Source organism: Oncorhynchus mykiss, chromosome 16 (genome assembly GCF_057628025.1).
Source record: "Oncorhynchus mykiss isolate SJ-2025 chromosome 16, ASM5762802v1, whole genome shotgun sequence".
NCBI lineage: Eukaryota > Metazoa > Chordata > Actinopteri > Salmoniformes > Salmonidae > Oncorhynchus > Oncorhynchus mykiss.
Genome location: NC_143037.1, coordinates 67,852,272 through 67,880,000, shown reverse-complemented (window position 1 = coordinate 67,880,000; position 27,729 = coordinate 67,852,272). Strand labels below are relative to the sequence as shown.

The following is a 27,729-nucleotide window of genomic DNA, read 5'->3' as shown; positions in this document are numbered from 1 at the left end:
CTGTCTCCAACACAGGACTGTTTCATTCTGTCTCCAACATAGGACTGTTTCATTCTGTCTCCAACACAGGACTGTTTCATTCTGTCTCCAACATAGGACTGTTTCATTCTGTCTCCAACATAGGACTGTTTCATTCTGTCTCCAACATAGGACTGTTTCATTCTGTCTCCAACATAGGACTGTTTCATTCTGTCTCCAACGTAGGACTGTTTCATTCTGTCTCCAACATAGGACTGTTTCATTCTGTCTCCAACACAGGACTGTTTCATTCTGTCTCCAACATAGGACTGTTTCATTCTGTCTCCAACATAGAACTGTTTCATTCTGTCTCCAACACAGGACTGTTTAATTCTGTCTCCAACATAGGACTGTTTTGTCCTGTCTCCAACACAGGACTGTTTCATTCTGTCTCCAACACAGGACTGTTTCATTCTGTCTCCAACATAGGACTGTTTCATCCCGTCTCCAACATAGGACTGTTTCATCCCGTCTCCAACATAGGACTGTTTCATCCCGTCTCCAACATAGGACTGTTTCATTCTGTCTCCAACACAGGACTGTTTCATTCTGTCTCCAACATAGGACTGTTTCATCCCGTCTCCAACATAGGACTGTTTCATTCTGTCTCCAACATAGGACTGTTTCATCCTGTCTCCAACATAGGACTGTTTCAATCTGTCTCCAACACAGGACTGTTTCATCCCGTCTCCAACATAGGACTGTTTCATTCTGTCTCCAACATAGGACTGTTTCATTTTGTCTCCAACATAGGACTGTTTCATCCTGTCTCCAACATAGGACTGTTTCATTCTGTCTCCAACATAGGACTGTTTCAATCTGTCTCCAACACAGGACTGTTTCATACTGTCTCCAACATAGGACTGTTTCATTCTGTCTCCAACATAGGACTGTTTCATTCTGTCTCCAACCAACATAGGACTGTTTCATTCTGTCTCCAACACAGGACTGTTTCATTCTGTCTCCAACACAGGACTGTTTCATTCTGTCTCCAACATAGGACTGTTTCATTCTGTCTCCAACACAGGACTGTTTCATTCTGTCTCCAACATAGGACTGTTTCATTCTGTCTCCAACATAGGACTGTTTCATTCTGTCTCCAACATAGGACTGTTTCATTCTGTCTCCAACATAGGACTGTTTCATTCTGTCTCCAACGTAGGACTGTTTCATTCTGTCTCCAACATAGGACTGTTTCATTCTGTCTCCAACACAGGACTGTTTCATTCTGTCTCCAACATAGGACTGTTTCATTCTGTCTCCAACATAGAACTGTTTCATTCTGTCTCCAACACAGGACTGTTTAATTCTGTCTCCAACATAGGACTGTTTTGTCCTGTCTCCAACACAGGACTGTTTCATTCTGTCTCCAACACAGGACTGTTTCATTCTGTCTCCAACATAGGACTGTTTCATTCTGTCTCCAACCAACATAGGACTGTTTCATTCTGTCTCCAACATAGGACTGTTTCATTCTGTCTCCAACATAGGACTGTTTCATTCTGTCTCCAACACAGGACTGTTTCATTCTGTCTCCAACATAGGACTGTTTCATTCTGTCTCCAACATAGGACTGTTTCATTCTGTCTCCAACATAGGACTGTTTCATTCTGTCTCCAACATAGGACTGTTTCAATCTGTCTCCAACATAGGACTGTTTCATTCTGTCTCCAACATAGGACTGATTAATTCTGTCTCCAACACAGGACTGTTTCATTCTATCTCCAACATAGGACTGTTTAATTCTGTCTCCAACATAGGACTGTTTCATTCTGTCTCCAACACAGGACTGTTTCATTCTGTCTCCAACATAGGACTGTTTCATTCTGTCTCCAACATAGGACTGTTTCATTCTGTCTCCAACATAGGACTGTTTCATTCTGTCTCCAACGTAGGACTGTTTCATTCTGTCTCCAACATAGGACTGTTTCATTCTGTCTCCAACACAGGACTGTTTCATTCTGTCTCCAACATAGGACTGTTTCATTCTGTCTCCAACATAGAACTGTTTCATTCTGTCTCCAACACAGGACTGTTTAATTCTGTCTCCAACATAGGACTGTTTTGTCCTGTCTCCAACACAGGACTGTTTCATTCTGTCTCCAACACAGGACTGTTTCATTCTGTCTCCAACATAGGACTGTTTCATTCTGTCTCCAACCAACATAGGACTGTTTCATTCTGTCTCCAACATAGGACTGTTTCATTCTGTCTCCAACATAGGACTGTTTCATTCTGTCTCCAACACAGGACTGTTTCATTCTGTCTCCAACATAGGACTGTTTCATTCTGTCTCCAACATAGGACTGTTTCATTCTGTCTCCAACATAGGACTGTTTCATTCTGTCTCCAACATAGGACTGTTTCAATCTGTCTCCAACATAGGACTGTTTCATTCTGTCTCCAACATAGGACTGTTTAATTCTGTCTCCAACACAGGACTGTTTCATTCTATCTCCAACATAGGACTGTTTAATTCTGTCTCCAACATAGGACTGTTTCATTCTGTCTCCAACACAGGACTGTTTCATTCTGTCTCCAACATAGGACTGTTTCATTCTGTCTCCAACATAGGACTGTTTCATTCTGTCTCCAACATAGGACTGTTTCATCCTGTCTCCAACATAGGACTGTTTCATTCTGTCTCCAACATAGGACTGTTTCATCCTGTCTCCAACATAGGACTGTTTCATCCTGTCTCCAACATAGGACTGTTTCATCCTGTCTCCAACATAGGACTGTTTCATCCCGTCTCCAACATAGGACTGTTTCATTCTGTCTCCAACATAGGACTGTTTCATCCTGTCTCCAACATAGGACTGTTTCATCCTGTCTCCAACATAGGACTGTTTCATTCTGTCTCCAACATAGGACTGTTTCATCCCGTCTCCAACATAGGACTGTTTCATCCCGTCTCCAACATAGGACTGTTTCATTCTGTCTCCAACATAGGACTGTTTCATTCTGTCTCCAACATAGGACTGTTTAATTCTGTCTCCAACATAGGACTGTTTCATTCTGTCTCCAACATAGGACTGTTTCATTCTGTCTCCAACATAGGACTGTTTAATTCTGTCTCCAACATAGGACTGTTTCATTCTGTCTCCAACATAGGACTGTTTCATCCCGTCTCCAACATAGGACTGTTTCATTCTGTCTCCAACATAGGACTGTTTCATCCTGTCTCCAACATAGGACTGTTTCATCCTGTCTCCAACATAGGACTGTTTCATTCTGTCTCCAACATAGGACTGTTTCATTCTGTCTCCAACATAGGACTGTTTCATCCTGTGTTTTAGCAGTTCCAGGAACAAAGCCTTGACTCCAGTCTGTTTTCTATCTTCTCTGGAAACTTAGATTTCTGCTATATGAAATATGATTAGGACATCAAGTCAAGGAGACCTGCTTCCCTCTCTCTATTGCATGCATTACCAGCTGAGAGCTGGCTCCCAAGGTGTGTGTGTGTGTGTGTGTGTGTGTGTGTGTGTGTGTGTGTGTGTGTGTGTGTGTGTGTGTGTGTGTGTGTGTGTGTGTGTGTGTGTGTGTGTGTGTGTGTGTGTGTGTGTGTGTGTATTTGTCTATATATATAGCTGTGTGCTTGTGTGTCTGTATCAGGGCATTAGGTCGCATCTTCAAAGAAATCACTCCACCCCCCGATCCCCCTCTCACCCCCATGAGAATGCAGCATTTCTGGGATTGCATCGTACCGGAACCCCCTCCTCCCTTCCACAGTCTGGATAATGGGGGTGAGAAACTGTGTGTGTCAGTCTGCCTGGCCTCTTATCGTCCATCAGACTACCCTCAGATTCTCTTTCCAGATGGGGGTGAGATAGTCCCTCAGAGACCCAAACCCCCACAGACCTCCAGAGCATGGAGGCCTCCCTGATCTACTACCTGATGGAGGTGCTTTAATGTGTGCTCGAGTTTCACCCGTCTCCCCTGCTTCGCCGGGCCTGTGGTAGTGTCAGGATGCAGGCACGTTCAGAGTGCTGGCCTGGTCTCTGGTTCTGGGTTTAGTTCTGGGTCAAGGTCTAGGCTCTGATACTCAGGCTTACTGCAGGATCATTTTAGTGATACACAAGTGGAGAGTTAGGGTTCAAACACACACACACATACATACATACATTCACACAGAATCATGTCAACTAGCACTCACACAGAGAAACACATACACACTCACACACAGCTGGTTCATGGCAAAGCTCTGGACATCCCCCCTCAATATAAACACTGCCACTCATACTGTACATACAGAGATAGAGAGAGAGAGGGGGAGAGAGAGACTGAGATTCAGTGAAATAACAAGAACAGATAGAGGAGACTAGTGTAGGAGAAGAGACGAGTGTAGGAGAGGAGACGAGTGTAGGAGAGGAGACGAGTGTAGGAGAGGAGACTAGTGTAGGAGAGTAGACTAGTGTAGAAGAGTAGACTAGTGTAGAAGAGTAGACTAGTGTAGAAGAGAAGACTAGTGTAGGTCAGTAGACTAGTGTAGGTCAGTAGACTAGTGTAGGTCAGTAGACTAGTGTAGGAGAGTAGACTAGTGTAGAAGAGGAGACTAGTGTAGGTTAGTAGACTAGTGTAGAACAGGAGACTAGTGTAGGTTAGTAGACTAGTGTAGGTCAGTAGACTAGTGTAGAAGAGGAGACTAGTGTAGGTCAGTAGACTAGTGTAGGTCAGTAGACTAGTGTAGGACAGTAGACTAGTGTAGGACAGTAGACTAGTGTAGGAGAGTAGACTAGTGTAGGACAGTAGACTAGTGTAGGACAGTAGACTAGTGTAGGAGAGTAGACTAGTCTAGGAGAGGAGACTAGTGTAGGTTAGTAGACTAGTGTAGAACAGGAGACTAGTGTAGGTTAGTAGACTAGTGTAGGTCAGTAGACTAGTGTAGAAGAGGAGACTAGTGTAGGTCAGTAGACTAGTGTAGGTCAGTAGACTAGTGTAGGACAGTAGACTAGTATAGGACAGTAGACTAGTGTAGGTCAGTAGACTAGTGTAGGACAGTAGACTAGTATAGGACAGTAGACTAGTGTAGGACAGTAGACTAGTGTAGGAGAGTAGACTAGTGTAGGACAGTAGACTAGTGTAGGACAGTAGACTAGTGTAGGAGAGGAGACTAGTGTAGGTCAGTAGACTAGTGTAGGTCAGTAGACTAGTGTAGGACAGTAGACTAGTGTAGGACAGTAGACTAGTATAGGACAGTAGACTAGTGTAGGAGAGTAGACTAGTGTAGGAGAGGAGACTAGTGTAGGACAGTAGACTAGTATAGGACAGTAGACTAGTATAGGACAGTAGACTAGTGTAGGACAGTAGACTAGTGTAGGACAGTAGACTAGTGTAGGAGAGTAGACTAGTGTAGGAGAGGAGACTAGTGTAGGACAGTAGACTAGTATAGGACAGTAGACTAGTGTAGGACAGTAGACTAGTGTAGGACAGTAGACTAGTGTAGGACAGTAGACTAGTGTAGGACAGTAGACTAGTGTAGGACAGTAGACTAGTGTAGAACAGGAGACTAGTGTAGGTTAGTAGACTAGTGTAGGACAGTAGACTAGTGTAGAAGAGAAGACTAGTGTAGGACAGTAGACTAGTATAGGACAGTAGACTAGTGTAGGACAGTAGACTAGTGTAGGACAGTAGACTAGTATAGGACAGTAGACTAGTATAGGACAGTAGACTAGTGTAGGACAGTAGACTAGTGTAGGACAGTAGACTAGTATAGGACAGTAGACTAGTGTAGGACAGTAGACTAGTATAGGACAGTAGACTAGTATAGGAGAGGAGACTAGTGTAGGAGAGGAGACTAGTGTAGGACAGTAGACTAGTATAGGACAGTAGACTAGTGTAGGACAGTAGACTAGTATAGGACAGTAGACTAGTGTAGGACAGTAGACTAGTATAGGACAGTAGACTAGTATAGGAGAGGAGACTAGTGTAGGAGAGGAGACTAGTGTAGGACAGTAGACTAGTATAGGACAGTAGACTAGTATAGGACAGTAGACTAGTGTAGGACAGTAGACTAGTATAGGACAGTAGACTAGTGTAGGACAGTAGACTAGTATAGGACAGTAGACTAGTGTAGGAGAGGAGACTAGTGTAGGAGAGGAGACTAGTGTAGGACAGTAGACTAGTATAGGACAGTAGACTAGTGTAGGACAGTAGACTAGTGTAGGTCAGTAGACTAGTATAGGACAGTAGACTAGTATAGGACAGTAGACTAGTGTAGGACAGTAGACTAGTGTAGGAGAGTAGACTAGTATAGGAGAGTAGACTAGTGTAGGAGAGAAGACTAGTGTAGGAGAGTAGACTAGTATAGGAGAGTAGACTAGTGTAGGAGAGTAGACTAGTGTAGGTCAGTAGACTAGTATAGGACAGTAGACTAGTATAGGACAGTAGACTAGTGTAGGACAGTAGACTAGTGTAGGACAGTAGACTAGTATAGGACAGTAGACTAGTGTAGGACAGTAGACTAGTGTAGGACAGTGGACTAGTGTAGGACAGTAGACTAGTATAGGACAGTAGACTAGTGTAGGACAGTAGACTAGTGTAGGAGAGGAGACTAGTGTAGGAGAGGAGACTAGTGTAGGACAGTAGACTAGTGTAGGACAGTAGACTAGTATAGGACAGTAGACTAGTGTAGGACAGTAGACTAGTGTAGGACAGTAGACTAGTATAGGACAGTAGACTAGTATAGGACAGTAGACTAGTGTAGGACAGTAGACTAGTATAGGACAGTAGACTAGTATAGGACAGTAGACTAGTATAGGAAGAGATCACCTAAGTAAAAGTAGGGAAACTAAGAAGACAGTGACATAGATAATCAGAGTGAACAGAAGGAGGAGAGTGAATAGCGAGGGAGAAAGAAAGCCCATGAAAAAAAAGACATGAAATTCCACGCTACCATTTATTGTCGTTGCTCAAACCTGTACTTAGGACCTGCATGAACATTATACACTTTTATCAACATATGCTCTCTCTTGCCTTAAGCGTTTGAAGTCACAAATTAATATTTGAACTTCTTCTCCTGCCAAAACCTTCATTTTACTCCCCTTCTCTGTGATGTGTCTGTGACGGGCGTGTGTGTCTGTGATGTGTCTGTGACGGGCGTGTGCATTCGTGTGTGCGTGCGTATTATTGTGTGTGTGTGTGGGGGGGGGGGGGGGGTGTCAAAACAACCTGCAGGAGTAGGGGCAGGAGTAGGGGCTGCAGATTCCACCCCTATCAGTTTTAGAGGTTGGCACACCTTGGCTGTACAGAGAACTCACCACCATCCCACTGAAACTAGCCCTCTATCATGAGAGAGAGAGACAGAGACAGAGAGAAAGAGAGAGAGATGCTTCGAGGGGACACCTACGGTAGGTACACCTACTCATCTCTTGGCAGTAGTACTGTAGATTACTTTATCACTGACCTCTCTGAGCTTTCACAGTCAGCCCACTGACACCCCTGTCAGATCACAGAAAACTCAATCTACTTGAACAGAACGATACTTAATTATGAGTCATCAAAGCCAAATGAAATGCATAATATTAAGAAATGCAATAGATGGAAGCAAAGTAGTGTAGAAACCTACCAACAAAACTATTGGGCAACAACAAATTCAATCCCTTTTAGACAAATTCTGGGACAAAATGTTTCACTGCAGTAGTGAAGGTGAAACTTGGCAGTAGAAAGCCTAAACAGTATTTTTGACCTTCCAGCTTCCCTATCGAATCTAAAAAGTCAATCAGACAACCTACATTTTTTTTTTATAAAAATGACAAATTGTTTAATGAAGAATGCAAAAACCTAAGAAATAAATTGAGAAACTTATCCAACCAAAAACCTAGAGACCCAGAAAACCTGAGGCCATAGAATCTAACCACTGGTAAAATTGTAAAATGCTAAACAAACAACATGAAGAGTTATCTAATCAAAACGGAGATGTATAACAAAGAACAAACAGCTAAAAACATATACATGCTCAATTACAAATCCTAGAATCAGCTATTAAAGACTACCAGAACCCACTGGATTCTTCCATTACATTGCACACCCTAATTGACACACAAATAAACCAAAAGAAAAGCAGTCTACTCATGCTTTGTCGATTTCCAAAAATCTGTTGACTGAATTTGGCACGAGGGTCTGCTATATAAATTTATGGAGGAAGTGTTGGGGGAAAATATATGACATTATAAAATCCATGTACACAAACAAGTATGCGGTTTAAATTGGCAATAAACAAAGCGATTTCTTTCCACAGGGTTGTGGGGTGAGACAGGGATGCAGTTTAAGCCCCACCCTCTTCAACACATAAATCAACGAATTAGCGAGGGCACTAGAACTGTCTGCAGCACCCGGCCTCACCCTGCTAGAATCTGAACTCTGTTTGTTGTTGAGCTGGTGCTTCTGTCCCTAACCAAGAGCACCTAGATCTTCTGCACGGATTCTGTTGACAGTGAATCTCAGTAATACAAAAATAATGGTTTCAAAAAAGGTCAAGTTACCAAGACCACAAATACAAATTCCATCTAGACACCTTTTTCCTAGAGCAGTCATTCCCAAACCTTTTATAGTCCCGTACCCCTTCAAACATTCAACCTCCAGCTGCGTACCCCCTCTAGCGCCAGGGTCAGCCATCAATGTAAGCATGTCACACACACTATACATTTATTAAACATAAGTGTGAGTTGTCGTCACAACCCGGCACGTGGGAAGTGACAAAGAGCTCTTGTAGGAACCTCTCAGCCTAGTATCTGTAATTCTAGCTAACAGCACCTCTCAGCCTAGCATCTGTAATACTAGCTAACAGCACCTCTCAGCCTAGCATCTGTAACACTAGCTAACATCAGCACCTCTCAGCCTAGCATCTGTAATTCTATTTAACATTAGCACCTCTCGGCCTAGCATCTGTAACACTAGCTAACAGCACCTCTCAGCCTAGCATCTGTAATACTAGCTAACATTAGCACCTCTCAGCCTAGCATCTGTAACACTAACATTAGCACCTCTCAACCTAGCATCTGTAATACTAGCTAACATTAGCACCTCTCAGCCTAGCATCTGTAATACTAGCTAACATCAGCACCTCTCAGCCTAGCATCTGTAATTCTAGCTAACATTAGCACCTCTCGGCCTAGCATCTGTAACACTAGCTAACAGCACCTCTCAGCCTAGCATCTGTAATACTAGCAAACATTTGCACCTCTCAGCCTAGCATCTGTAACACTAGCTAACATTAGCACCTCTCAACCTAGCATCTGTAATACTAGCTAACATTAGCACCTCTCAGCCTAGCATCTGTAATACTAGCTAACATTAGCACCTCTCAACCTAGCATCTGTAATACTAGCTAACATTAGCACCTCTCAACCTAGCATCTGTAATACTAGCTAACATTAGCACCTCTCAGCCTAGCATCTGTAACACTAGCTAACATCAGCACCTCTCAGCCTAGCATCTGTGCCGCTAGCTCACGCTTGCTTTCACTCAGCGTGTGTTTGCTCAGATGAAGGAAATTATGTAATTAGCCAGCCAGGGATTGTTTTCTTTTTCTCTCTCCCTCCCGCCTTTTTCTCCTCTCCTCAGTGAGCGATTGTTCCAATTTAAGCTAAGCCACACCCTCATTCCCATTTCTAATTAATCTGCTCACAGCTTCAGAAGGAGAAATGAAACTATATTTCTCACATTATCTTTCTCTCTCTCTCTCCCTGTCTCTCTCTCTCTCTCTCTCTCTCTCTCTCTCTCTCTCTCTCTCTCTCTCTCTCTCTCTCTCTCTCTCTCCTGATTCCTCTTAATTGTTCAATAGCAGTTTTGTTGGAAATCAAAGGTTGGGTTGAGAGGTGTGTGTGTGGGGGGAGTGGAAATGGGGGGGGGGGGGGTTGTGAGTGTGTGTGAGAGGGGGATTCATGGTTGAGGTAGGTGGGGGGGCAGTATTGGGTGGGGGTGCTGGGGAGAAAAAGCCGGCATTTTGCTCTCTAATTCCAACAGGCCTCGAGGCCTGGAGCGGTGCACTAAGAAGGGCCTCACTGTTGCTCCCTGGATCAGCCAGGTATTGCTTACATAAAAAGCAAGTGAAAACAGCTGTAGGGATAATTAGCTTGATTCTCCATTACATGCCATGAGGGCCAATAACTAAAAAATGGAGTTTTGTTTGGGTTAGAACTACAGCCCGGACCAGGAGGAAGTTGTAAAAGTCAGGCAAAAAAAAAGAGAGAGCTCTTGAAGCAATTGTTCCATGGGAGATGTTCTGCCTCTCTGGGCTGGTTGATGGAGACCATATTTTTTTCATCAGGGTTTGAAAAAGGGCCCTGTTCCAATGCTTGTGTACGCACACATTGTGTGCGCGCACGTTCATACACTTTTATGTTGGTACATGTCTGTGTTTTTATTGTGCAACAGGGTGGCAAAGCAACATTTATAGTGTTATGGGAGACATCAAAAATGGTTTAATGACGCTCAATGTGTATGTGTGTGCGTGCGTGTTATGTGTTCTATTCAAAGTTATGCGTGTTGGCATAGTTTGTCAAATAGTTACCAGCTAACCTCTTCTGATTGCCACACATTAACCTCTTCATAAGTTGACCGCTACAAAATCAGATTTATTGGGGCCTGGAGTATAGACTACTGTAAAGTAAAGGATATAATATTATGTAATATTATACAAAGGAGACTTTATTATAATCACAAAGTCATTTTCCTAGACCTAGAAGATCCACACGATAGCGCAATTGACATTTAAAGGTAATTTCCATCTGAGCTGACATATGCAGCGTTTACCTTAAATGCGGTCTCATTGAACCCGGGATCATTGCCTTTAAATGTCAGTCGTGCTATAACGCGGTCTGCTGCACTCCGGATCGAATCTTTTCATCAACAGATTACATACTAGCTTCCAAGCGACATCGGACCTGTTGTAATGTGGAGCAGAGTGACTGTCTGACCTGTTGTAGTGTGGAGCAGAGTGACTGTCTGACCTGTTGTAGTGTGGAGCAGAGTGACTGTCTGACCTGTTGTAGTGTGGAGCAGAGTGACTGTCTGACCTGTTGTAGTGTGGAGTAGAGTGACTCTCACCTGTTGTAATGTGGAGCAGAGTGACTCTCACCTGTTGTAGTGTGGAGTAGAGTGACTCTCACCTGTTGTAATGTGGAGAAGAGTGACTCTCACCTGTTGTAATGTGGAGCAGAGTCAATGGGCTGCATCGTCCTCTGCCTGCCCATTTCAGGATCTGTGACTTTTAACTCCATTTGGAAATATCTATAGGTTCCTCCGCCTCATTTTATAAATTGATTTCTTTCTGTTTGGACAGAAAATACTCTGGGACCAGAAGTAGGCTTAGCTGTCACTTGTCTCCCTTTGCATTTCCCTCCCCCTTCATCCTACAGAATGGCTTATTTCACATCTCTCTGCTTGGTAGAGTGAGGGGTAACTTTGTGCCGGTAATTAAATTTAGGCAACAACAAAAAAAATCTGAAAAAGAACAAGAGTCATAGGATAATTGCTAGTGAAAGAGCTGAGTTCGTACATAGGTGGTCCCCAAACTCTGCAAGGATCCTTTTTACAAGCTGTTTACATTAGTACCACTTAAAGACAAAAAAAGAGTCAAGAGCAGCCCGACTCACTCAAATACAGACGTTTTTGGTCGGTATTCAATCCCCCGACAGACAGGCAGGCTGGCAGACAGGTAGGAAGGCAGAGGCTGGCAGACAGGTAGGAAGGCAGAGGCTGGCAGACAGGTAGGAAGGCAGAGGCTGGCAGACACACAGACAGATAGACAGTCTCCTGTGTCCCTCTCCCTCCGTCCCCTTGTCTTTAGCTCCTGTCATTAGACTGATTACCCAGATGACCCCAACACCTCTGTTCAGACCAAGCTGGTTATCTTCAGGTGTACATCACTGTAAAGTTGGTTCAGGAATCTCAAGATGTTTTTTTTTTTTATTGACTCCTACTGCACGTGAGAGTATCCCATGTACGTATGGGCACAATGATGTATCGGTCCTGGTACACTCACACACATGCCCCCACATGCCTGCACACACGCAAACACACACAGCGCCTTAATGCTGGTATGGCAGCAGTTAGAAAATTGTATCTTAAACATGATTATCTAGCATGCTGTATGCTATGGCAAAGTTAACAAGTATTCATTTGGGAAAGACTCAACCCTTGTCTGAACCACAGTTACTGTGGGAGCACAGTACAGGAGGAGGCGGGATGGGAGGAGTGTGCGACGGAGGTGTGGTGGTGGGAGGGTGAGAGAACTAATGGACCTATCAGAGGAGTGAAAGAGAAGGAAAGATGAAGGGATGAGAGGAAGTAGGAAGGAAGGACAGTGATTAAGATGGATAATGTCCTGTGTAGTCTATTATAAGGAGGGAGGAAACACCGTTAGATAAGGTCAGTTTTCTGATGTCGATAAGAATAGTAGATCAACAAAAAAAAATCAGGAATTTCAATTATACACACAGACATTACCCACCCAGATGCCAAAACGTTTTACATATTGTGGGAGAAGTTGTGATGATTACGTTTCAAGTTTATCTAGAGCTGTCCATCTGAGGATTATGAAGTACTTTACCATTTAAGAGGGTAACTTACCTCATTCTCTGCTAATGTGGAGTATCTACAGGAATACTGGCCGCTGCCATTCTACAGTATGTGGGAGCAGCCTCTCAACATACAATAAGAATGCTAAGTAGTCTCGCAACCCCATGTGTGCTATCCATATTTTGTCAAAGAGCCCTTCCAGTTTCAGTTTCAGTGTATAGCTGCACAGTAGCACCACCTTGTTGAAACAGAGCAGACATTTTGTGTCTAAGCATGGGAGAGCATGACGCTACTGTTACGCTGTATGCATTGGATGCAGTTTCCCCTAGATAGTTATAGGGTGCGAGATAAGAGCCACTCTCTATCTAGGGTGGAATCTATTCAGATTGTCCAGTTGTGTTAAAGTTATTTCAATATAAAATAGCAACCACAGACACTAACATGCATGCACCCAAACATGCATAGGGTCATGCAGGCGTGCCTTAGGAACTTGTCTGCCTGCCTGGGCCCTGCCTGCCTGCCTAGTTCCTGCCTGCCTGGTTCCTGCCTTTCTGCCTTCCTGGGCCCCGTCTTTCTGCCTGGTCCCTGCCTGCCTGCCTAGTTCCTGCCTGCCTGGTTCCTGCCTTTCTGCCTTCCTGGGACCCGTCTTTCTGCCTGGGCCCTGTCTGCCTGCCTGGTCCCTGCCTGCCTAGTTCCTGCCTGCCTAGTTCCTGCCTGCCTGGTTCCTGCCTTTCTGCCTTCCTGGGCCCCGTCTTTCTGCCTGGGCCCTGTCTGCCTGAATCAGTAGAGCTGCTCCACCGGGATGAACAGGAGTGTGTTTGGTTCAAAACCCGGCTCACCAGCAGCTGTAGGGAGACAGAAAGAACAGGGAAACAAACACAGCCCTGCCTGGCTGCCTGGGCCCTGTCAGCCTGGGCCCTGCCCTCCTGCCTGGGTTCTGCCTGCCGCGGCCCTATTTGTTGATTCTTGGGCCCCAAAATCATTAATTAAAGTGCAGACGACGGCACGGTAACCTGAGGAAAGCCTCACACACACATATGAGGCACACACTAACCCACACACAGCACTCCCTGTCGCATAACAAATGATGGCACTTGGTTTAATTGCTGAGGCTGTTTATTTATTTACGTCTGTAATGGATGGTGGTCTTCGGCCCGGCAGCCAATCAGCAGCCAGAGAGAGGGAGACAGGAAGAGAACCAGAAGCCCTGCAGACCTGAACAAATTCCACAGGATTCTGCACTCTTCATTTCACCCTCGAGTCTACATGGTCCGCCTTTCAGTCTAGCTTTAACTCTTTCTCTCTTTCTGTCTGTTCTCTCCCCCTCTTTTCTTGCTCTCCTAGTTGTGTTTGTTCTCCTCTCTAGCCTTTCCCGAGTGACTGATGGGATCGCCGTTCTTGATTGGTGGTTATTTTGAGAACTGTTTGCTCAGCCAATGGGGCGCCCTGGTCTTACAGATGTAGGATCTTAATTTGAGCCAGTTTCGCATAGCAGGAAAATAATAATTCAGCTGCAGGAAATGTGAGTTATTATATGAATTATAATTAATGGATATTTTTGTAGGGGTTAATTCATTTTTTGCAAGGGAAAATCAAGTCTGAAATTTCTAAGTTGAAATTACAAACTTCAGAACCCTTTTTAAACCTAAAATACACTACAAGTTTGTTTGGCATTGCAGGAAAGTTATCCTGTAACAGGTGATCAAATTAAGATCCTACATCTGTATATGGCATACATCATTGTTTTTTAAACTCAACCCACAAATGAGACCCTGGACTTGATTTTGTTGCTGGCTGGCTTCACAACAAAGACCTAAGTAACAGACACATTCCGATTTTAGTTTGTTACAAATGAGCACTCGATGTTTGGGTCTGTGCCAAATACGTTTAACGCATTCTTAAGGAGATCTGGAGACTTGCCAGACTGTTAGAGGGACAAAACAGTCATGCTATAACTAAGAAAAACCAAACACGCTTGTATGGAAGAAACCGTTTGAGTTGATTTCTCCATCACTGGCTGATGTCTGTTTATGCTGCTCTGGTAGGTAGATGTGACGTGGTGCCTGTTACGAAGCACTGGGGAGTTGGCTGAGGTTTCCTTTAATCCACATAACAAGCTCTGATGAAACACCCTTCTTCATGTGCGTGTTTTATAACGTGTTCTCTCACACTGATGCCTGTTCTTTCTGTCTCCCTACAGCTGCTGGTGAGCCGGGTTTTGAACCAAACACACACTCCTGTTCATCCCGGTGGAGCAGCTCTACTGATCCAGGGACCAGACTGGCTGCAGCCCAGGATCCTGCCCACCTGCCATGGTTGAAGACAATCCTTTTCCTGCCTTCAGTTGCAGAGATGCTCTCTTTCCTCTCAGTGTTTGACAATCAGAGAGCATAGACTCGTAAAGTCCCATGACCTCCGAGGCTCCGTTGGACAAGTAACCCTGACTGTTTCCACTGTACTTATGAACTACGACTTTAACTCTCCAACAGTCAACCAATCATCTCACTGCCCCTGCCAGGTTCACTGGCTGACTGATAAATCCTAGACAACAAACTAGTCAGCCTAAAAACCAGAAGGACCAATCAGAAAGGACCATTGAGAGTGACCAAACATAATTTTTTTGTGTGTCGTTTTTTTAGATAGTTTGTGAGCCCTTGAAAGACTATGGGAAAGAGCAAATCCTGATGTGGGTTTGTTTACGTAGCCACATACGGATAGCATTAGCATGGTCCACAACATGGACCTCAGATCCACATGGACCTTCTCAATGTACCGTGCCAAAGGAACCACTCCCTGTCAGCAGAGAGACACTGAGAGGGGAACCGGGTTCCAATTACTCTAGAACCCTCAAAGAGAACTCAGAGAAGTGTTCTGTGTATGCTACCTTTCTCTGAATGTTCTTAAGTCTGGAAACACTCCTGTCATCCTATCACTGGACAGCTCTCTTGGTTGACAGTGCTCCAGGTAGACGATGTCCATAGGAACTGATCTAGGATCAGTGCCCTTTCTAAATCCTTAATTATCAAGTGGGAAAACACAACTGACCTCAGACCAGTGTCTAGGGGCAACTTCGTCCCTCTCCGGGTGAAGGGTATAAACTGTGACCAAACAAAACCCTCTGAGGAAATCAAACTAGGATCTGTTTAGAGGTTGTTTTTTCTCGTGTTTTTCTCTCCCCCTGCTGTACTTTGTTTGACTAACGAGTATCATGTTGTGTTTGTTTTTCTACATCTGAAACAGATTGAGTACTGTTCTCTTTGAGGTTTGTATCAGTTGTGTGTTTCTGCTTGTGGGTGATGTTTTATTTAGTAGTGTATTTATTGACTAGTTTAATTGCAACATGCATTGGAGTGGCAGTATTTAGGTATCCATGTTGAAGTCAGCACTCCCCAATCATCATTTTGGAATCAGAGATTGAGGAGTGCTGCTTTCAGGGGACGAGTTGTCTATACATATCAGTTTGCTAGTGAGGATGTCGTGGTGTTTGAAGGTGACATGATCTCCGTTCTACTGAACCAGCAGTAAGTGTTTAGCTTGTACAGTTTTCTGTGTGTGTGTGTGTGTGTGTGTGTGTGTGTGTGTGTGTGTGTGTGTGTGTGTGTGTGTGTGTGTGTGTGTGTGTGTGTGTGTGTGTGTGTGCGTGCGTGCGTGCGTGTGTGTGTGTGTGTGTGTGTGCGTGCGTGTGTGTGAACAGCGTGAGGACTCAATATGCTCAAACTCTGCTATTGACTTGTTATACAGTGTGTTGCCATGGTCAATATTAGTTTCTCGTTCAATAAAAGTGTGGCGTTTTTCTCAACTGTCCGGAGAATGTATCTTTATCAGATAATCACAAACAGAATTTAACATGAATTTTATCAATAGTTATGTTAATAATCAGTGTATATTTTGAAATCATCAACTTTTCTGAGATTGAAACAATAGTGTGATTTTGTTTCCCTTCATGGTCTCCCTAAACCCATCTCTGTCTCTCTTTTTTTCTAGGTCTCTTTCTCTCCCTAAATCCATCTTTCTGGCCGTCTCTCATTCTCTTTCTTTCTCTCTCTCTGTCCCTCTCTCTCTCTGTCTCTCTCTCTTTCTCTCTCTCTCTCTCTCTCTCTCTGTCTCTCTCTCTCTCTTTCTTTCTCTCTCTCTGTCTCTCTCTCTCTCTCTCTTTCTTTCTCTCTCTCTCTCTCTCTCTCTCTCTCTCTCTCATAGACTCAGACAGATGTTGTCCAGCTTTCCTCCTGGGGGGAAGGGGTAGTGAGTGGTGGTGATTAAAGGGGGGTTCAGTTACGTGGTTGGGCTTGTTTTAGGGCCACTGGAACCTAACGTAGCAGGCGTAAAATACATGCCTGAAACTGGATCCCCTACATACTGGTCAAAAGGCTGTCAGGGGAAGTTCTCTTCTGCACTGTTCAACCAATCCAGTAAATGTGGAGGAGGAGTTAAACTGGAGCAACGCCTTGTTAACGTCCAAAAGTGGAAGTGACGTCACAGGCTCTCTTTCCGTTTCCCCTGGAAACCAGAACATCCGGATGTTGGGGGACTCGGCAGGGGCTAGGACCACTAACCCAGTCACAGCTCATCCAACCGCTGCCTTAATAATAATGCATACTGCACACAAGCTAGCTATCAGCAATGGAGCATGGGCTCAGCACTGTCTACACTACAGCTATGGAGACTAGTAGGCAGGCAATGTCTCTCTGTCCCTCCCTCTCTCACCTTTCTCCCCTGATGGATGATGGCAGTGTTACAATGTAAAGCTCTCCTTCACTTTGTGCTTAGAGACAACAGCTTGGCCTCTCCCTCTCTTAGTGATACAGTGACTGTCTGGTGCGATCTCATGGCACCTCTATGGTGCACACACAGACACAACAATGAGGACTCCAAGGGCAAACTCACTCATCTCTCCGATCACAAAAAAGCACTGCAGAGGCAGGCCTTTCAAAGATTGGCAGGCACTATGAATGTGAACGTGACATCAGAACACACACACTCACACACACACATTTTGAACAAGTCTTTATTTGGGCAGGCAGCCAGGCATTCAGGTGACTAAGCAGAAGGTATATGTTTAGTTAGCATTTAGAAGTTGTTTTTTTCCAAACAATCATTGATAGATTTGTTTTATTTCCTTTCCTCTCAAATCCACTAGAATCCAAAGACATTTGAACCAGATCTGTGATTGGTGGAAATACTTTATAAACTAATTAATAATGGTTTGCTGCCCCCGACTTCTCTCTCCTAAGCAAAAAAAAGTTCGGAGCTTGTAGTCTGAAAGTCTGTTAAACAATAATGTCACAAACCCGGAACACTTCGCCGCCATACCTCCATCTTGTTCATGTCCAGTGTTCTGCGATAACGTCCATGTTCGGCGATAAAATAATAGTTATTCTAATGACCATAATGCTTATGCATACAGTCCTGCGCATGATGAGAGCACTCTGTATAAGCAAACAGTGTCGAACTGCTTGTCTTGGTTTTTACTGGGAGGTAACTCGATCCCCTGCGTCTGAAAATCCTAACTCGGCTCTGGCACGGATAGACTAATAGCCCCGGGTGCTTTATACGTTTATTTTAGGTAATAGAGACGCTTGTTTTGTTACAGCCCGTTCCGCCCTTTTTTTTTTTTTTTTTCTTTTTTACAATTTCACCTAGACGCAAGTTGCGAGTCTTTCCCACTTGGCCCGCTTTCTTTGCCGTAGAAAGTTTAGTGACTTTAAAGAAGGGCTTTGGGAGAAAATGTGGAGCGCATGCGCCATCTAGAAGTTTTCCCCCGCGCATCAGTGCTAGGGTTTGCTAGTTAGAGAGAGGAGGCGACGAGGCAGGTGACAGAAGGAGAAGGAGTTGCTCTTCAACACACACACTATCGGGCGGGGGTTATCTCCACGAGCGTACCTTCTCCAAGCGAGTTCTCCATCTCTCACACAGTACTGCTGTTTGGAGTTGTCTTCCAGTGACGAGCTTGGAGTGGACTTGCGGCAATTCGTGTCTTCCACCACTCAAAGTTGGATGTGTTGAACGCACTTTTTGCTGGTAAAGTTTTTGTTCCAGAGTAAATCAACGGAGGAGTTCAGGAGAGAGCGGCGTAGTTCTGTGCAGAATGGAGGATGAAATAATGGCCTCAGGTTTGTGGCGAGGAACCCTGCAGTGTGGATGTTACCACAGGTAGAACACGTTCTGAGTTCAAGGTGTCACGGCTGTAGGATCATCTCTTCTCACCTATCACCGGTTCATGTGTTTACCTGCGCTTTACACATTAGTGCCAGCCCGTCGGAACCTCTACAAAGCCTTCGGAACCTCTACAAATCTGCAAGGAAACTTGGAAGGATAAAGCTACCGCTATCAATCCTCCCAACCATCAAAAGAGTGTTGGCAACAGTTTATTACAGCTGACGTTTCTGGCCACGGGCACTTGCTAGTTAGTTTCTTGTGAATGTTTTATTTGTCATTAAGTGTTTCCGCGGATTCACGCCCACGTTTGTTAAAGGCTCTAATTATTCATAGTGCTGCTGGACATTGTAAATAACCCCCGTCGTCTCTGCAAGAGCTCTCCTCTCCGCTGTCCCGCGCTCACGGAGCGCATTCGTCGATAACGGATCGCCTATGCCAGTCTTCCGACACTGAGCCGCAGGACTACCACGGTTACTGCCACCCTCCTCCGTTACACACCGGACACTATCCCGTACAACCCCGATTTAGCACTAACTGCTTTGGATAGAAACCGAACTGAGCCAACGGTATAAGTAAAAGGAGTCTCTCGAGCCCACTACGGCCTTGGTACTGGGATTATTCCTTTAATAATCATCTCACCAAAGTGGATTATCGTTCGTAAAGAATTGTTTTCCGTGGTGAGTATAGTTTGCTCTCTGATTTTGTTCGTTATCGAATAGTTATTTAGAGATCGGTTAGCAACTAAAAAAAACTAAAACCTTTTCCCAAATTATGTCCTCGATTCTTGGCATGTTTGGGACTAATTTTTCGTTAGGAATGATTCTCGTTTGTTTGACCGCAGCCTGCAGCCTATATAAAAGCATTTTTATCTTAACCATTATCATTTTTCTCCTGAAGTACACTTTTTAAAACTCTTTGTTTGTGCAGTGTTAAACTAATGCCACATGTTTTAATTTGTAATGCCACCCTTGCTCTCTTTCTCTCTCTTCGTATGCTCTGCTCCCTCTCCGTCCATCAAAACATAGACTCTGGCTCCCTCCTCTGGCCTCCTAAAACGGTGTGTGTGTGTGTGTGTGTGTGTGTGTGTGTGTGGTGTGTGTGTGTGTGTGTTGGAAACTGATATGCATTAATGAATATTTGGTAACGCTTAATGCATCTATTTATGTTGACTCTGTTAATAAGAAAGCACAGCGTCCCTTGAAAGCGGTTTTTCATGTATGTACATTTAGTCTACATCTGACATGGACGAAACAATGGACATACACTGATTTATTCATTATCCTTCCAAGAATAATCAATAAACCATGTCAAGGACGCTTTTTATAGGAGCATTTATTTGTCAATCTGACGATAAATGATTGAGCTACACAGGCCTTTTACTCCTTGGTCATGTTTATTTTCTCTTCAGAGTTGTTCTCAGAAACAGAAATAGACGATATTAAATATTTGAAACGTACTATTTAAATATTGACCGATATTTCGTATTATGGTTTAGGCTTAATTTATTCCCCTGTAAATGTGTAGATGGTATTAATTTATTGAATTTGAGTATTATACAGGGGTATCAAAACCAACGCGTTTGTTGGTTTTACCCTGTAAGATTTGAACATTAATTTAGTTAACTAAGCTAAGCTGATATGTAATATACTTTTTTTTGCCCGTCCAAGTCCATTCATGATTCTCACTGCTCAGGGTGGAGCCGAAATTAGGCCGTTTCCATCATAATTCAATAGCCCTACTCGGTGTGCGCTGACCATATCGTTAATACCGAGGAGTGGTGGTCTGGTCTGAACGGTGTTTTCTCTGCATCACTTGCTTGTTGGGTTCATTCAAGAAAATAAATGACTCTTAACATTTTTTTTTGAATTAATTGGAATTTCATTCAATTGAACCCCTGAATTGACGAAATGGAGGCGTCTCCAGGACCTCAAACCTGGTTGTTTGTATGACAGGTCACGGTTACCGGTTAAAGGTTAGCCTTCCACTGATTCAGATTTCACGTGCACCCCATTGCTCTCCCTATTTCAGCCCACTCCATGCACCCGTAGGACTGAAGGAAGCCAGCAATATCCGAGACAAGCGGTGGCTATCATTCAGACTAATGTAGGCTATACATTTAGTTTATAAATTATTTGATGTAACCGGGCCGGGCATTTTTCACGGACAATATAAAAATGGGGACTTTAGCCGCCAGCCCGAACGGCAGTGCGCAAACTGAAAGTGTGTGTGAGTGAGAGAACATTTGGAATTAAACTCTAAAATGAGCATGCAGAGATGCCACTTTCTAAACAGCAGGAAACATTTGAGGGAAATGATTTAGACTGTTATACCGTTTGCCTTTTCATTAGAATCAGAACAGCAGACGTTCAAATTATTCCAGACCCAAAAACAGAATTGGATTTATAGGCTCATACTTCTTAAATTATGCAAACTTGTTTGCAAATTTCGCATTAAAATCACGATTTTCAAAAGTAATTTACAGTTAATAAGATCTCAACTTCACCTGGACATCGACACTGTAACCTACCACCCATTATTAAGTAGTTGGTTGTTGGCCTGCATGTACCGCTTCAAAGCGTATGCCATACTAATAAGAAATTACGTTTAAAAAAAACACACACACACTATGTTTTTAAAGATATCCATTTAGGTTTTCATATTGTCATTATTTAAAATGTAGTAGCCTTTCAATTCCACATTTCATATTTTTTAAATTTTATATATATGATCCACGCATTTATAAACTTAATGTAGATAAATATCTATATTAATGTATTAATGCTTTCTGCGCATTTTTTTAAATTCAAATGATGGGTTATCCGTGGTGAACACTTGTTATTAGGACGATTAGTGTTATAATAACTTACTTACAAAATGATCATGTAACGAATTAACGAATAAAATATTAATAGCAGAAAGTGCATTCATTTGGATGTAAAAAGTGTTTCTTTTCAAACCCACAGAAAAATATTTTTGGGGGAATAGGACAGCCTTGTAACTGGGTCACGAACGGACAAATAGCCTAATGTTTAGGCTTCATTAAATTATGGACAGTTTTGTGTTTATTTCGTATCATTTAAAATGATCCTAAAATAGTATTTGTTAAAAAAGATGACGCAATTAAATGATAATATAATTAATAGTTTACAGAACTTCCTCATAACTCAATAAATAGCTTATGCTTGTCTAGTAATTGATTTAATCAACATAGGCTAGCCTAAGCCTAATACACCTTAAACAATCATTTCACATCGTCATGAATTGAAATAGGTCTAGTGATTGGTCAAATGCGAAAGCAATATTTAAGCTATACGCGAACTGGAAAAACTTGTCTCCGAACAGAGTGGGAGAGAGGCTTATAGGACATTTCATCAATGGACTAGGATGCTTTAAGAAGACACCGACTTAAGAAACAGAATATGAAAGTATATTTAGAGCTTCTGTAGGAATGTGTGTATTTTTATCTCATCTGTTTTTAACTGCGCATTACATGTCAATTTAAATGCATCACTGTGCTATAGTTGAACAGAGGGGGTCTCTCTCTCTCCTTGTCTGATTGGCGCAGGAGAAGAATGCTCTTATCGTTGGTATAATGAACTGACTGTCTGTTAGGAATGTCTGGTTGAAGGGGGTTTGAAGGCCATTGTTATTCTGTCTTCTGTGATTCACACACTCACCTGCTGCCAGAGGACTGCTCTGCTGCAAGCACCGATGGCCCCAGGCCTCTCAACACAAGGCACACACACACACACACACACACACACGCTCACACACACGCATGCTCACACACATGCTCACACACAGATATATGTATATGTGTGTATATATAGCGATATATATATATGTATGTACACACACAGAGGGAGTGTATATGTGTGTATATATAGCGATATATATATATATGTATGTACACACACAGAGGGAGTGTATATGTGTGTATATAAAGCAATATATATATATGTATGTACACACACAGAGGGAGTGTATATGTGTGTATATATATATATATATATATATATATATATATATATATGTATGTACACACACAGAGGGAGAGCAACAGTACACTCATAAGTAATGTTTATTTATCTCTCTGACAGTCACACACCACATACCATACACAGCATTTTGTAACGCCCTCTTACCCTTTCACAGTCTGACTGTGGAGACAGATGGACTCAGACAGACAGGATATGTGTACAGTCCTCTGTTCTGTGTGTGTGTGAGCGTGCATGTGGACTGGCTATCGGTTGTGCGTGTGTGTGTGCCTGTCTGATCTGTCTGTACTGCCGTCTCTCCACAGAGCTGATCCAGTAACTGATCCAGCATGTTGTTCCTGCGGAGGCTGGTGTGTGTATGCTGTCCCTCGGCACCGGCGGGGAGTGTGTTGGACTCCAGACCGTGTGTGTTCGCCCTCACACTGCTCACACTGCTCCTGCAGGTGGTGGTGGAGGCCAACTCATGGTGGTATGTATACTCTACATCATACTGCCCTACTCTCAATGTGGTGGCTGTGCCAGAGTGGTGGCTGTGCCAGAGTGGTGGCTGTGCCAGAGTGGTGGCTGTGCCAGAGTGGTGGCTGTGCCAGAGTGGTGGCTGTGCCAGAGTGGTGGCTGTGCCATTTGATCCCCCGCCCCTCCCTCTCTCTCTCTCTCTCTCTTTCTCTCTCTCTCTCTGTGAGTGTGAGACGGGCCGCTCCGATCCCACCACATGATACAACATGCTGACTCTCTTACTCTGACTCCATGTCTCTCTGACTCCATGTTTCTCTGTCCCTCTGTCTCCATGTCTCTCTGACTCCATGTCTCTTTGTCTCTCTGACTCCATGTCTCTCTGACTCCATGTCTCTCTGTCTCGATGTCTCTCTGACTCCATGTCTCTCTGACTCCATGTCTCTCTGTCTCCATGTCTCTTTGACTCCATGTCTCTCTGTCTCCATGTCTCTCTTACTCTCTGTCTCTCTGACTCCATATCTCTCTGTCTCCATGTCTCTCTGTCTCTCTGACTCCATGTCTCTCTGTCTCTCTGACTCCATGTCTCTCTGTCTCCATGTCTCTCTGGCTTCATGTCTCTCTGTCTCTCTGACTCCATGTCTCTCTGACTCCATGTCTCTCTGTCTCGATGTCTCTCTGTCTCTCTGACTCCATGTCTCTCTGACTCCATGTCTCTCTGTCTCCATGTCTCTTTGACTCCATGTCTCTCTGTCTCCATGTCTCTCTTACTCTCTGTCTCTCTGACTCCATATCTCTCTGTCTCCATGTCTCTCTGTCTCTCTGACTCCATGTCTCTCTGTCTCTCTGACTCCATGTCTCTCTGTCTCCATGTCTCTCTGGCTTCATGTCTCTCTGTCTCTCTGACTCCATGTCTCTCTGACTCCATGTCTCCATGTCTCTCTGACTCCGTGTCTCTGACTCCATGTCTCTGTCTCTCTGACTCCATGTCTCTCTGACTCCATGTCTCTCTGTCGCCATGTCGCTCTGACTCCATGTCTCCATGTCTCTCTGACTCCGTGTCTCTGACTCCATGTCTCTGTCTCTCTGACTCCATGTCTCTCTGACTCCATGTCTCCATGTCTCTCTGTCTCCATGTCTCTCTGACTCCATGTCTCTCTGACTCCATGTCTCCATGTCTCTCTGACTCCATGTCTCCATGTCTCTCTGACTCCATGTCTCCATGTCTCTCTGACTCCATGTCTTCATGTCTCTCTGACTCCATGTCTTCATGTCTCTCTGACTCCATGTCTTCATGTCTCTCTGACTCCATGTTTTCATGTCTCTCTGGCTCCATGTCTCTCTGACTCCGTGTCTCTGACTCCATGTCTCTGTCTCTCTGACTCCATGTCTCTCTGACTCCATGTCTCCATGTCTCCATGTCTCTCTGTCTCCATGTCGCTCTGTCTCCATGTCTCTCTGACTCCATGTCTCTCTGACTCCATGTCTCCATGTCTCTCTGACTCCATGTCTCCATGTCTCTCTGACTCCATGTCTCCATGTCTCTCTGACTCCATGTCTTCATGTCTCTCTGACTCCATGTCTTCATGTCTCTCTGACTCCATGTTTTCATGTCTCTCTGGCTCCATGTCTCTCTGTCTTTCTGACTCCATGTTTTTATGTCTCTCTGGCTACATGTCTCTCTGTCTCTCTGGCTCCATGTCTCTCTGTCTCTTTGACTCCATGTCTCTCTGACTCCATGTTTTCATGTCTCTCTGACTCCATGTCTCTCTGACTCCATGTCTCCATGTCTCTCTGACTCCATGTCTCCATGTCTCTCTGACTCCATGTCTCCATGTCTCTCTGACTCCATGTCTTCATGTCTCTCTGACTCCATGTCTTCATGTCTCTCTGACTCCATGTTTTCATGTCTCTCTGGCTCCATGTCTCTCTGTCTCTCTGACTCCGTGTCTCTGACTCCATGTCTCTGTCTCTCTGACTCCATGTCTCTCTGACTCCATGTCTCTCTGTCTCCATGTCTCTCTGACTCCATGTCTCTCTGACTCCATGTCTCCATGTCTCTCTGACTCCATGTCTTCATGTCTCTCTGACTCCATGTCTCCATGTCTCTCTGACTCCATGTCTTCATGTCTCTCTGACTCCATGTCTTCATGTCTCTCTGACTCCATGTTTTCATGTCTCTCTGGCTCCATGTCTCTCTGACTCCGTGTCTCTGACTCCATGTCTCTGTCTCTCTGACTCCATGTCTCTCTGACTCCATGTCTCCATGTCTCTCTGTCTCCATGTCTCTCTGTCTCCATGTCTCTCTGACTCCATGTCTCTCTGACTCCATGTCTCCATGTCTCTCTGACTCCATGTCTCCATGTCTCTCTGACTCCATGTCTCCATGTCTCTCTGACTCCATGTCTTCATGTCTCTCTGACTCCATGTCTTCATGTCTCTCTGACTCCATGTTTTCATGTCTCTCTGGCTCCATGTCTCTCTGTCTTTCTGACTCCATGTTTTTATGTCTCTCTGGCTACATGTCTCTCTGTCTCTCTGGCTCCATGTCTCTCTGTCTCTTTGACTCCATGTCTCTCTGACTCCATGTTTTCATGTCTCTCTGACTCCATGTCTCTCTGACTCCATGTCTCCATGTCTCTCTGACTCCATGTCTCCATGTCTCTCTGACTCCATGTCTCCATGTCTCTCTGACTCCATGTCTTCATGTCTCTCTGACTCCATGTCTTCATGTCTCTCTGACTCCATGTTTTCATGTCTCTCTGGCTCCATGTCTCTCTGTCTTTCTGACTCCATGTTTTTATGTCTCTCTGGCTACATGTCTCTCTGGCTCCATGTCTCTCTGTCTCTTTGACTCCATGTCTCTCTGACTCCATATTTTCATGTCTTTCTGACTCCATGTTTTCATGTCTCTCTGACTCCATGTTTTCATGTCTCTCTGACTCCATGTCTCTCTGACTCCATGTCTCCATGTCTCTCTGACTCCATGTCTTCATGTCTCTCTGACTCCATGTCTCTCGGTCTCTCTGGCTCCATGTCTCTGACTCCATGTCTTTATGTCTCTCTGACTCCATGTCTCTCGGTCTCTCTGGCTCCATGTCTCTCTGTCTCTCTGACTCCATGTCTCTCTGACTCCATGTTTTCATGTCTCTCTGACTCCATGTTTTCATGTCTCTCTGACTCCATGTCTTTCTGACTCCATGTCTTTCTGACTCCATGTCTCTCTGACTCCATGTCTCTCTGACTCCATGTCTCTCTGTCTCTCTGACTCCACGTCTCTCTGTCTCCATGTCTCTCTGTCTCCATGTCTCTCTGACTTCATGTTTTCACGTCTCCATGTCTCTCTGACTCCATGTTTTCATGTCTCTCTGACTCCATGTCTCTGTCTCTCTGTCTCCATGTCTCTCTGACTCCATGTCTCTCTGACTCCATGTCTCTCTGACTCCATGTCTCTCTGGCTCCATGTTTTCATGTCTCTCTGGCTCCATGTCTCTCTGTCTCTCTGACTCCATGTCTCCATGTCTCTCTGACTCCATGTTTTCATGTCTCTCTGACTCCATGTCTCCATGTCTCTCTGTCTCTCTGACTCCATGTCCCTCTGTCTCCATGTCTCTCTCTCTACATGTCTCTCTGACTCCATGTTTTCATGTCTCTCTGACTCCATGTCTCTGTCTCTGTCTCTCTGACTCCATGTCTCTCTGACTCCATGTTTTCATGTCTCTCTGACTCCATGTCTCCATGTCTCTCTGTCTCCATGTCTCTCTGACTCCATGTCTCTCTGACTCCATGTCTCTCTGACTCCATGTCTCTCTGACTCCATGTCTCTCTGGCTCCATGTCTCTCTGACTCTCTGTCTCTCTGTCTCGCTGTCTCTCTGTCTCTCTGACTCCATGTCTCTCTGACTCCATGTCTCTCTGACTCCATGTCTCTCTGACTCCATGTCTCTCCTTCTCTCTGACTCTCTGTCTCTCTGTCTCTCTGTCTCTCTGACTCCACGTCTCTCTGACTCCATGTCTCTCTGACTCCATGTCTCTCTGACTCCATGTCTCTCTGTCTCAATGTCTCTCTGTCTCCATGTCTCTCTGACTCCATGTCTCTCTGACTCCAGGTCTCTCCGACTCTCTGTCTCTCCGACTCTCTGTCTCTCTGACTCCATGTCTCTCTGACTCCATGTTTTCATGTCTCTCTGACTCCATGTCTCTGTTTCTCTGTCTCTCTGTCTCCATGTCTCTCTGACTCCATGTCTCTCTGACTCTCTGTCTCTCTGTCTCTCTGACTTCATGTCTCTCTGGCTCCATGTCTCTCTGTTTCTCTGACTCCATCTCTCTCTGACTCCATGTTTTCATGTCTCTCTGACTACATGTCTCCATGTCTCTCTGACTCCATGTTTTCATGTCTCTCTGACTCCATGTCCCTCTGTCTCCATGTCTCTGTCTCCATGTCTCTCTGACTCCATGTTTTCATGTCTCTCTGACTCCATGTCTCTGTCTCTCTGACTCCATGTCCCTCTGACTCCATGTCTCTCTGGCTCCATGTCTCTCTGGCTCCATGTCTCTCTGGCTCCATGTCTCTCTGGCTCCAT

General features: G+C 44.4%; 2 protein-coding genes across 2 annotated transcripts in view; both read left to right on the top strand.

The window, feature by feature from the left end:
- Nucleotides 1-16,334, top strand: part of LOC110518541 (ERC protein 2) — a 492,964-nt gene extending 476,630 nt beyond the window's left edge. Inside the window, exon 16 of the mRNA XM_036947561.2 lies at nt 14,741-16,334. The gene's annotated coding sequence lies outside the window, so the exon portion shown is untranslated. The remainder of the gene's footprint in view (nt 1-14,740) is intronic.
- A 1,485-nt stretch (nt 16,335-17,819) lies between these two features.
- The window catches only part of wnt5a (wingless-type MMTV integration site family, member 5a), a 31,204-nt gene continuing 21,294 nt past the window's right edge, over nt 17,820-27,729 (top strand). The window contains exons 1-2 of the mRNA XM_036947560.2: nt 17,820-19,373; nt 23,000-23,163. Of these exons, the coding sequence (XP_036803455.1) occupies nt 23,024-23,163 (140 nt within the window). The 5' untranslated portion in view covers nt 17,820-19,373; nt 23,000-23,023. The remainder of the gene's footprint in view (nt 19,374-22,999; nt 23,164-27,729) is intronic.